Genomic DNA, 12,071 nt, shown 5'->3' with positions numbered 1-12,071 from the left:
GGGCACGGCAGTCTTTTTCGTCTGGCAGATGATTTAGTTCACGAACGCGTCCAACATGCGCCGAGATTGCTTCCGTGTTAGATGATTAATTTAGACTGTTGGATTTCAAAGCACCAAATGGATTGTACCTATTGAACCATGACCATGAAAGGCTACTGTAAAACACACAGAGTTAAGCGCTCTCACCCTCCTTGGCCAGCTCATCGGTTTGCCTCTTGTGCTTTTGATGGCCGGAAGCCGCGTGGCTGGCACCAGGTCTATTGAATGCTACTGGATCATGTTGAAGCAAGCAAACTCTTTTGTTTTAGATTCTATTCGCCGTGTCCTCCAATAGGGATCCCCCCCTTTTTTTTCGATACTATTTTCGGAGGGGGAAGCCTGCCTATCTGTACGGAGTACCTGGCGGATGATCGTTTATATTTGCGCTACCATGTTCCTTGCTATTTCGTTATTGTTAACCTATAATTGACACATACAAATGTCGGATAGATACTTCTCTATAAATATCTCTTGAAAACTGGACAAAATCACCGATGAGCGTAGAGTCCTTGTTTGCTTCAATAAACCGGTATAAGTAAGGCCTGTTAGTAGCACCAGCCACCAGAGCAACTACTAGGTGAGGCTCACCGCATTGAACGGCTTAGTGGCTTCCGCAGGGCTAAAAAGCCCAAGCGTTCAGGCTGTCAACTTCACTAACGAACCACTTGCGGCTCATCAATCTCATATGAATCTCAGCCTCTACTCTATCAATCTCATCTTCATCGAAGGGCCCCCGGCCAGCCAAACAAACAATTACACCAACACGAACCAGCTTCACTATTTCTAGTCGCTCTCATTCTGCAGCTGGGGCTGGCATCTCGCGACACTCTCCCAATTTTCTGGCAACTTTGGATTTGCGCAAGGGAGTGAGTGGCTGGGCTGGGGAGGACAGGCCTTCCGGGGGTTTAGGTGAGTTGGCTGGCAGCGTCGCATTCACGCTGCATCCAGATTCACGTCAAGTTTGCTTCACGTTGCTGCTGTTGCTTTACGATCGTATGCTTGTTCCTCTGGCGGGCACCAAGTCCCAGTTCTGTCATCATGCTTGTGCTCCTCAGAGGCAGCCTTGATCTATCAAGGCGCAACCTACGCGTTTATCACTTGGCTCTCCCCCTGCGTGAGCGTTGCGTGTGTCTTCATTTTTCATTTTCCCTCTTTACACACTTCAGCCTCATGAGCGTGGCAACTTGATCCCCTCCAAATTGCGGAGTGAGTGCTTATGCTGATACTTGCGCCAGAATCTGCATGCCATCTTTAACGCATCACGCGCAAGCGGCATAGCCGGGGGCCCAGTTTGATACATCGGCCTCGGGCCTAGGGAAATCCAGCTCCCGTCATCCCAAGCACGATACACTCGCTGCCCACCTCCTTCGGGCACATGATGGCTGGGAATGAAGCCATGGAGTCCGAAGACCACATCATGGGGGACACCGACATGTCGAACCACAACGGACATGGAGGAGGGGAGGTGCAGGTCAACGACGACGAGACTGCGTCAGACAGCTTATACCACGAGGAGAGTGAGCCCAGCGTGATAGAAGACACCATCGCCCAGCAACGCGTGCGGCGCCGACTGCTTGCGACAGGCTGCTGCTACGATGATCGGATGAAGCTTCACATGAACGCCGACTTCAGCCCGAATACCCATCACCCTGAGGACCCCCGACGCATCCACGAAATCTTCAAGGCCTTCAAGAAGATGGGGCTCGTCTACACGGGCCCGGAGTCTGAGCTCCCGAAAATCATGAAGGACTGCCCGACCAAGTACATGTGGAGGATCCCGGCCCGGTCTGCGACGCGGGAAGAAATCTGCCTCGCCCATTCCCCGGAGCATTTGGCTTGGGTGGAAAACCTTGGCTCCATCAGCACGGCCGAGCTCCGTGAGCTGACCAAGAAGTTTGACCAAGGCCGCGAATCTCTCTACGTCGGCAGCATGTCGTACCCGGCTGCCCTCTTGTCCGTTGGAGGCGCCATCGAGACCTGCAAGAGCGTGGTTACTGGGCAGGTCAAGAACGCCTTTGCCGTAATCAGACCTCCGGGGCACCATGCCGAGTTCGACCAGCCCATGGGGTTTTGCTTCTTCAACAACGTCCCCGTGGCAGTCAAGGTGTGCCAGCAGGACTATCCGGATGAGTGCCGCAAGGTGCTCATCCTGGACTGGGACGTCCACCACGGCAACGGGACCCAAAACATCTTTTACCAGGATCCCAACGTTCTCTACATATCCATCCACGTCTACCAAAACGGCCTGTTCTACCCGGGCAAGCCGCCGAATCCCATGACGCCCGACGGCGGTATAGAGCACTGCGGCACGGGCCCGGGATTGGGCAAGAACATCAACATCGGATGGCACGACCAAGGCATGGGCGACGGCGAATACATGGCGGCATTCCAAAAGATTGTGATGCCCATTGCGAACGAGTTCAATCCGGACCTGGTGGTCATCTCTGCCGGATTCGATGCCGCCGACGGAGACGAGCTGGGTGGCTGCTTCGTGACGCCTGCCTGCTATGCGCACATGACGCATATGCTCATGTCCCTCGCCGACGGCAAGGTCGCCGTCTGCCTGGAAGGCGGCTACAACCTCCAGGCGATTTCGAACTCGGCGGTGGCCGTTGCGAGAACGTTGATGGGAGAGCCTCCGCCAAAGCTTGTTCTCCCCGGAATTAACAAGGACGCTGCGAGAACACTAGCCAAGGTGCAGGCATATCACGCTCCATACTGGGAGTGCATGCGGCCTGGCATCGTCGATATACCCGATGTCCAGGCCCTCCATGCCGACAGACTGCACGACGTCATCAGAAACGCGCAGCGTCAGGTCACGCAGTCGAAACACGGCATGATTCCGCTCTATATTCAGCGAGAAACGATATCCAAGTCGTTTGAGAACCAGGTGCTGGTCACGCCAAATCTGCACGAGGCAAAGAGGATACTTGTCATTCTACATGATCCGTAAGCATAAAATTTGATTCGTGCTTTCTGGGTGCCCCGGGAGGTGTCACTGATTCTGGTTACAGGCCTCAGCTGTTGGCGCAAGTGGACGCCGTGGACAGCACTATAGATACTCACAACGCATGGGTGGTGAGTTGACAGATTTGCATACGCGCCACCATGATCAGTGCTGTTGAGCTTACCTTTTCGCAGGTTGACGGAGTGACGGAATACATCGATTGGGCTGTCGGCCAGGGCTTTGGCATCATGGACATTAATGTCCCACATTATGTTACCCGTGAAGAGGCATGTTTCCGTTAACCCCCCCCTTTCTTGCTGCTATTCTAGTTCGGCTAACACTAAGGATCAGAACGTCGATGCATACATTCCCCGATTCAACGAGCAGGAGATTCAGGAGCAGATCTTGTCTCTGGTCTGCTACCTCTGGGACAACTTTTTGCAGCTCTACGACACGAACGAGGTTTTCTTGATTGGTGCCGGAAATGCATATCTCGGAGTGAAAGTGCTCTTGATAAACAGAGGTAAAGAAAAAAGAAAAAAAAAAAACAATTCCGTCTTAACTTGCCAAGTGTATCGGCAGCTGATCCAACCCTTTTCGTTGTCTAGATTGCAAAGAAAAAATCGCAGGCATCGTCAACTTTGTAACGGAGAACCTGCGGCCCGTCAAGTCCGACGTCGACCACGACCTCTCGTCGTGGTACAAGGACAACTCGCGCGTCTACGTGGCGGCCGACCACGCCTGCTGGGCCGACGCCGAGCTGACCAAGAAGGTCAAGAAGAGGCGCTTCGGGACGGTGGTGAGGAGCAACGTCGTCGGGCTGAACCAGATGATGCACGAGCACGCCGCCGAGGTCCGCGAATGGATCATGAAGAGGGTCGCGAGTCGTCCCAACGGGGACACGACCGAAGAAGACAATCCTTGAAGCGATACATGCGCCGTGCCTTTACTTCTCCGGGGCTGTTTTTTGCCTCGTCTCAAGTTCTTTGTTTCCCGTTTGCTCCCCCTTTTCTTTTCTCACTACTGCCGTGCCGCTCTCCGAGTTGGATGCTGCGGCTGAACGCACTGCTTCGCTGACATTTTCTTGTCCTTGTATTACATAGAAACTTTGAGAATAACACGGATGTACGTGAAGATGCGCACCAACTGTGGATGCTCCCTGTTGAATCAGCACCAGGCTCTCATCATCAGCCAGATCGCCCTCGGATTCCCATCTGAGCCTCCCTTCCACCCCCCCTCGGCCCCCCCAATCGTCGGGATCTGGGGCTGTGACAAATGGCAAAAGGCGCACATAAACCGCGGAAGACGCCGCGGTTTTGGCGTACCTTATCTTACAATGAAAGGGCCACAAGTCCCGTTCGAGACTGCCATACTCAGCTGCCAAGGGGCATAATAAACGATGCCATATGCCGACGGCTCTGCCCGGGCTGATGGGAGATGACATGGGTCATCTGGGACTTGCCACGGCGGAGTCTCTTTTGCCTGCGGGGCTCTCTTCTTTATCAAATACCTTGCTTCGTACATACATACATTCAGCGGCATCTACACACGGTACAATCTTCAATATTTCATGATACATCCCCTGATAGGGCATCACACTAGGTCACGACGGACGAACCCGCAAAGTCCTTCCGTCGAACCCCCCCAATCTTGATCCATATTTTCCGCCCTTTACATGGGTTGATCTCGGTTCCGAAATGGATTCGCCCCTCTCTCCTCCTCCCCACAGTCTGACCGGCGGCAGTCGATTCGGAAAGTCTGGCTACCTTACATACCTCAATCACGGTACTCTTGAATGTTTGCTTGTTTCCCCCTTGTTGATGCCAAGTACCCGCTCTCGTACTTGTACAAAGGCACCCACAGGCCTGGTGCTGATGCGGCGCACATTGCGTGTCATCCTGTTTGGAGCTGCTGCTATTGGCAGTGCGTGTATGTAGTCATCCACAAGGACTTGTATATTATCTCCGACTTGATGTTACCTAGCCTAGTATCGTATTATTGCCAATGGTTACAGTGCCTTCCATAGCAGGAATCGCGTGCTCGTCAGTCTGTCCATTCAGATCCCATATATCGGCGATATGATGCCATATCCGCACCCACCTCGAAGATGCCACCTCTGCACCAACACCAGCGTCTCTGCTGTCTCATCTCCTTCAACATACCGAACAAACAACGAATATCAAATACTCAGCTGATGAATACTGATCACCTAAATACACACCATAGGTAATACCTACACGACAGCTAAATCCAGGCTATTTCCGGCCTTCTGGGTAGAATCCTATCCGTATCCGAGGAAGCAGAAAACATTGAACCCCACCAAGCGCAAGCCCACCTGCTTTGGCTGCTACTACGGAGTAACGACATTACCGCGATGTCTTGCCGGGCCACGGCCAAGGGAAGCGGCTTTTTGTCCGCTCTGCAGGTTGGCCGCAGTTCAAGATACGCAGGGCCCACGGACGTTTGTTGCTGCATGGATTTTTGTATTTTGTCGGACAATTTGATTGTTTCACTGGAGTTGTCACCACGATGGACGTGTACAGTCGCAAGTCATTGATGCGGATATTCCGGTTCTCTCTCGCGGTCCAAAGCAGGCAGATATGATCAATACTTTGAGGTACCTAAGAAGTCAAGAATCCATAAATACTACTTGCATCATCATCTGCATCAGCTGAACGATCACTATTGATACCACTCATCTTCCATTGCGATGCGATCCCTCCGCAAATCACCACTCAGCCAGGTTGGTCCCCCTTCGAGCGGCAAGTTTCCAGTACCAGCTGGGTAAAGTCCTTTTGCGGCTGCAATTGGCGGCTCATCTGCATAATAAGCATGTACCCTGTACCTGATCCCCCCAGATTGCCCCACGACACTCCCGAGTTCCTTTGCCGTGATTTTAGTGCCACTTTTTGCACCTCTTCCCAATGAGCAAAGACAAAGACAGAGTCGGAACCCCCTCACGGATTCGGCCATGGCAGCCAGATCCAGATTCCCGTCTTCATTCCCGAACGGCTGCTCGTCTTCGGTATCATGGCCGGGACATGGTTTCTTCTTTCCTTTTCGCCCCTTCGGCACTTGGAGGCTGTTGGGCCTGTGATGCATTATATCTTATATCCATCCTGCTGCTGGGCTAGCCATTATTCGTGCTCGTTGCCATCCCTGATTACTTGATTACCGTGTTCATCTTCTGCTTTGATTTACGTTGCATCTGTACTCATCCGTCGCTGAGCTTCTCTGCCCGAGCTGAATCGCCATTGAGCTAGCGAGCGAGCGAGTCGTGCCTTCACCTCGTGTTGCCTCTGTCCTTACCGTTCGTTAACTCGATACAGAGGACGCCATGTCTCCTGCTCTCGTGTGTCAGGATGCCTCTCACAATTATGACGTCGGTACGGCCTCACCGAGGAGACTCTTCCGAGTAGCTCTGCACCGGCATTTTCATACTGACTTTGCTTGTCGTGGCAGTGATTGTGGGGGCCGGACCCGTGGGATTGATGCTCTCTACGTGCCTCTCTCGATGGGGCTACCGTGTAAAGCACATTGACAACAGGCCGGAGCCAACGGCCACCGGCCGGGCCGACGGCATCCAGCCTCGCTCGCTCGACCTGCTCAAGAATATGGGGCTCAAGTCCGCCATCATGGCGCACAAGCCCGCCCGTGTCTATGAGGTAGCCTTCTGGGACCCGTCGGAATCCGGCAAGGGCATTGCCCGGACGGGCACCTGGGCCAGCTGCCCCAACTTCATCGACGCCCGGTATCCCTTCACCACGCTGCTGCACCAGGGCCACATCGAGAGGGTCTTCATCGCGGACCTCGAGAAGAATGGCACCAGGATACAGCGGCCCTGGACCATCACGGACTTCCAGACCCGCAACCCCGAGACCTCGGAATACCCCGTGCAGGTTGAACTGGAACACGTCAACGGCACGGAACGGGAGACTGTACACGCCAAGTATCTCTTCGGCGGCGAGGGTGCGAGGTCATTTATCAGGCAGCAGCTGAAGATTGGTGTCCAGCACAAGGATCCAATCGCCTATGTCTGGGGGGTAATGGACGGTGTCGTCAAAACTGACTTTCCTGACATCAAGGTTAGCTCCCCTCATACCATAATCTGTGGACTTTCCTATTCTCTTGCCTTCTGGAGCCCAAGCTAATCTCCTTGTAGATGAAATGTACGATACGCAGTCCCCATGGCTCCATCATGGTCATCCCGCGTGAAGACAACATGGTTCGTCTCTACATTCAGATCGCATCTTCCACCGATCCCGACTGGAGCCCAAGGAGGACAGCCACCGAATCAGAGGTTCAAGCGTCCGCCAAGAAGATCCTGCAACCCTACTCGATTGAGTGGGAGCATGTGGAATGGTACTCGGTCTATCCCATTGGCCAGGGAATCTCGGACAGATACACTCTGGATGAGCGCGTCTTCCTGGGCGGCGACGCCTGCCACACGCATAGTGTAAGTGACGATCCAAAATTTGCATGATAATTCGGGCAATGAATAATAACCCGTCGATCGATACAGCCCAAGGCTGGCCAGGGGATGAACACGGCGTTCCTGGACGCGCTGAATCTGGCTTGGAAGATCCATGCTGTCGAGGGCGGATTTGCGAACCGAGAAATCCTCAAAACGTACGAGTCTGAGCGTAAGGCAGTGGCGCAATCATTGCTGGACTTTGATAACCGATATGCGAAGCTGTTCTCTCAGCGGCCTCCCGCTACCTCCGAGGTCCAAGCGGCCTCGGAGGTAACGCACGATGCACACCCGGATACCGACAACGCATTCATCAAGACTTTCAAGGAATCGTGCGAGTTCACCAGCGGCTACGGCGTCTCATACCAGCCCAACGCGCTGAACTGGTCGCCAGATCACCCAGCCCAGTCATCCCTCATGCAGCCGAAAGGCACCAAGTTGCAGTCGGGGCGCCTCTTTGTGATTGCGGACGTGACGAGAGTCGTCGATGCCAATGTGGTACACCTCGAGCAAGAGATTCCACTCAATGGATCTTTCCGCATCTTCATCTTTGCTGGAGATCCAGTCAAGAACCGGGCTGCCGTCCGCGACCTGGCGGATCATCTGATCAACGCCAGTTCGTTTTACGCAGCCTACATTCGACCAGATATCGATGAAGTCTCACACCATGAGAAGCACAACCCCCACAGCCTCTTCTTTACGCTATGCACCGTCTTCGCGGCCAAGAGGCATTGCATCGAGATTCCAAGAGATGCCCCGGGCGCCCTGGGTCGTTACCGCGACCATGTCTACGCAGATGACAGATGGGACCGCCGTGTGCCTGACGCACGTGCACCGGCACACGCAAAGATGGGACTCGACGAGGAAAGAGGCGGCGTGGTTGTCGTTCGGCCAGACGGCTATGTTGGCATGGTGGCGGCTTTGGTGGAAGGGTCAGGCACCGTCGACGCCCTCAACGCGTATTTTTCGGCGTTTTGCACCAAGAAGTTTGGAAGCGTTGCTGCTCAACTGTAGAGCTGTTTGGCGTGCTTGCGTGGCCATTCTCAAACTCTCGCATTTCGTGTGTCAAGGCACTGGGTGTTGAAGATCTGTGTTGGGATACTTCTTTACACACAGCTGTCGAATCTAGATTTCAAGGTTTGATGATTACGAGGTGGACATGATCGAAATTTTGCTGAGCTTGGCTGAACCCATTGATCGTATCGATTGCAGAGGGACTATGCTGTTGGTGAATGGCCCCATGATAGTTCTTGCGTTGAATGCCTACATTGCATGCGTGGTTCAACAGCTCAAGGAGGCGCTCAAGGAGGCGGAAGCAGCGTTGGAGAGTTTCCGGAGACTATATAGAGTTCCGGGGACTATATAAAGCTTAAGGACATATATAGCATTGGCATTCGCTCACTAACGCGGAAAGCAAGCGAAAAGACGCCGAAATGCCTGCCCAGCACTTTTCCTCAACATACTTGTACTTTCTGTTCTCTCCGATGCTCAAGTACCTTGTGGCGCAAAGTAGATGAGTTGAGCATACCTATCGACACAGTGAGCAATGAATGCGTGCCTTGACAACTCAACTGCAGATCCTCACAAGATCATGAGCGGACGTGTTTCAGACTGACAACAATGCATCAATCAACAAAAAGGCATCAACGACGTTGAAATAAAGCAACTCGCCTGGCAAGCCAGCCTCTCGTCGTCGAAAAGACAAGGTCCACCGAGATCCAAAGGGGGGCCAATCACGCGCAGGCGTCCGCAGCGAGGCTGCGATTTTGCCGGGGAGGGGGGGTTCGAGCCGGAGATTTACCGGGTAAATTAACTCCAAAGGCTCCGCTAAGTTCTTCCCCAGCGAACCTTCCTTCTCACCTGCAACTCACCTGCCCTGCGCACCAGCGGCGGACGCAGTTTCCTTTGTGGCGTCACTTTTCCCAAAGTCTCCGAAGCTTTATCTTCTTCTTCAACAGACCTCAAATCTTTCTCTTCTCTTCCTCTTCGTCTTCCTCCTCCCTTGTCTTCCTCCTCCCCAACAACAACAGTTTTTAATCCTCCGTCTTCTCTCTCTCCGTTCCCCATCGCCGGCAACATTATCGCATCCCATCGCATCCCATCGCAGCATGCTTCGCCCTCCCCAAGAAGTCTATCTCGCACAGCTCGTTTCTGCCGCGGCGGCGCCTCAACAAGTCGTTTTCGTCGCTGCTGGTCCCAGATAAAAGTCCTTCTCGCGCCCGCCATCGTTGCAAGAGTTTTCTTGCTTCTTCTCCTCATCTGTTCAGGTATTTGCTTCACGCTTCTTTGCTTCGTCCAACTTCTCTGCATGCTTTCCAGACTACCAAACGCTCCCGCTCTATCACACTCACGAAGATGGACATGAACACCATCCCAGTTTTTGACAGACTTTTCCTCCGCGTGTGTCTCCTCGCTGGAGATTGAAACTTCTCTATCACGGCAGTATTGCTAACATGGTCTAGTACATCACCTACCTCTTATGCGTTGTGGACATCATCATCATCATGCCCTTCATCTACTTTACCGAAGCATTGCTGATTCTTAGCGGATTCGGTGAGTTCTATTCATGAAATAAGTCGAGCTCGCTGACCTCTTTATCTAGTCACGGATACCACATTCAGGGCGCACAATGCCCTGCATCGTCTAATCGCCGCATTACGCGAATACGATGCGAGCTTTGAGGACGCCCACTCCCCAGTGGATGGGCATGCGCGCAAGAGGCGCCGCACGACACCTCCAGGGCAGCCTGAAGAATCCAGCGCCAGATCCCAAGCAACGTCCACGGCGACAACCCCTCATGAGCTTCCCACTTTCACCCCAGTCCACGCGACCCTCCCAGCCGCGGAGCATCCTCAGACGATGCCTCCATTCATGATTGAGGATGACAGCAAGATGCTGAGCGACTCTTCCATCTTCGCCAGTTCCGACATCATGAGAAACATCGCCGCCTTCAAGGCCCCCGTGGACACTGCTGATGTCATGAACACGGATATCTACAACGACGACGACATTCTCATTGATGTCGCGGCTATTATTGCCCGCAACGACAAGGGAAAGGAGAACGCAAACCCCCTCACCGCTATCGACGAAGAGACGGAGGAGGATCTTTGGCTGAACCCCACTGTCTATGAGAGACGCGAAACTGAGCAGAGAGCCTACGAAGCACTCAAGTCGAAGTTTGGCCGATCCCGAGCCTCGCGTGTTTCACCTCTCCAACCCTCAGCTACATCAAAAGTCGACCCACTCAAGCGGATCGACAACATTTTAACCACCTCATCTCTTCGAGCCCTGACTATCAGCGATGAATCGAAGGCTGAGATGCGAAACCTTCACCGAAAGGTGGAGGAGGCTCGCCTTGCCGAGAAACGAAAGCCGCAGACGACTGAGAAATCCCGGGAAATTGAAGCCAAGTTTTTTGTCAAAAAGGAGGCGATGCTCAGAGCCTCCAAAGGCCCCCGAGAGATCATCCCCAATCTCCCCGAGGAATGGATCCAGAGGGTCTCTGACACCATCGGCGCTCCCGAGGGCACGGTCCTGGCCACGACATGTCAAGGCATCCCTCTCCACCGACGCGATTTCATCACCGTTGTTGCAGCCAAGAGCTGGCTCAACGATGAGATTGTCAACGGCGCTCTCGCTGAACTCGACAAGCAGATCAACCTCGCCAATGGAGTTTTCCTCTCGGAAACATACAACAAGAAGCGCAAGTCTCTCGTCCTCAATTCATTTTTTTGGCCCAAAATGATGGAAACTCGCGGCCGAAACTCCCAGAGGTGGCTGAGAAGGGCCGGCGTGCTTCCCTCCTCTTTTCTCGACTTGGACATTGTCCTCATCCCCATCTGCGAAGCTTACCACTGGACGCTCTTGGCACTCAAGCCTCGACAGAGAACCGTGGTTCACATGGATTCCTTCAACAGATCCTCCACTCATCCCCAGCTGGCCATTGAATGGATGAAGGATCTCCTTGGCAAGGACTACACCGAGCCATGGACGGTCGAGTACATCATGTCTCCCCACCAAACCAACAGCTACGACTGTGGTGTTCACACAATCACAAACGCAATGTGTCTGGCTCTGGGCCTCGACCCCATGACGCACTATAGCTCGCCACAACTCCCCCTTCAGCGGCTGCGAATTGCCGGAATGTTTCTGAATGGAGGATTTGAGGGAGAGTTCACCCTCTGGAAGGAATGAGCTCCCTTCTCTCTTGTTTATCTCCTTTTTGCATCATTTTCCATTTTTCTTTTCTTTTTTCTTTTCTTGTCTCTGCGGTTTTGGCGGTGGAAGTTTGCTTTTCAGCAAGGAGTTGGAAGGGATTGGTTATTCGGACCCGAAAACAAGGGGTACCGCTGGTTTTGTTATCATTGGAATGGGTATTGTTTGTGTCGAATTGGATTGTTTTCGCTTGGGGCAGGACAAAGATCACTGCGGGCATCTCTTATAGGTCAGGCATAAATTGCCTTTGGTTTCGGTTTTGGTTTTTGGACAGCACAGGTTTCACTGCTGGTATATTTCTAGGCATGGCAAAGGATACACTTCAGGCATTGGCATCATTAGGCCTCGGGGTAGATAGAAACAAGTTTACAATCACACAATGGTCTCAGACACTTGCTT

The 12,071-nt window shown here is 53.2% G+C and overlaps 3 protein-coding genes across 3 annotated transcripts; all 3 read left to right on the top strand.

The window, feature by feature from the left end:
• Positions 1–1,077: 1,077 nt before the first annotated feature.
• CCMA1212_010679 (Histone deacetylase clr3) lies at positions 1,078–3,911 on the top strand (the record flags this gene model as incomplete). Its single annotated transcript, XM_073707715.1, has 6 exons — positions 1,078–1,083; positions 1,355–2,988; positions 3,054–3,117; positions 3,181–3,258; positions 3,332–3,509; positions 3,595–3,911. 6 exons carry the CDS (start codon positions 1,078–1,080, stop codon positions 3,909–3,911), a joined length of 2,277 nt encoding a protein of 758 aa, XP_073553774.1.
• A 2,412-nt stretch (positions 3,912–6,323) lies between these two features.
• CCMA1212_010678 (uncharacterized protein) lies at positions 6,324–8,471 on the top strand (the record flags this gene model as incomplete). Its single annotated transcript, XM_073707714.1, has 4 exons — positions 6,324–6,372; positions 6,449–7,071; positions 7,149–7,442; positions 7,509–8,471. The coding sequence occupies 4 exons, from the start codon at positions 6,324–6,326 to the stop codon at positions 8,469–8,471; spliced, it is 1,929 nt and encodes a 642-aa protein (XP_073553773.1).
• Positions 8,472–9,910: 1,439 nt separating this feature from the next.
• CCMA1212_010677 (Ubiquitin-like-specific protease ESD4) lies at positions 9,911–11,651 on the top strand (the record flags this gene model as incomplete). The annotated part of the gene is made up of 3 exons (XM_073707713.1): positions 9,911–9,918; positions 10,003–10,010; positions 10,060–11,651. 3 exons carry the CDS (start codon positions 9,911–9,913, stop codon positions 11,649–11,651), a joined length of 1,608 nt encoding a protein of 535 aa, XP_073553776.1.
• Positions 11,652–12,071: the final 420 nt, after the last annotated feature.

This window comes from Trichoderma ghanense (assembly GCF_004382785.1).
Source record: "Trichoderma ghanense strain CCMA-1212 chromosome Unknown scaffold_29, whole genome shotgun sequence".
Lineage (NCBI taxonomy): Eukaryota > Fungi > Ascomycota > Sordariomycetes > Hypocreales > Hypocreaceae > Trichoderma > Trichoderma ghanense.
This window is presented reverse-complemented; position numbering and strand designations above follow the sequence as displayed.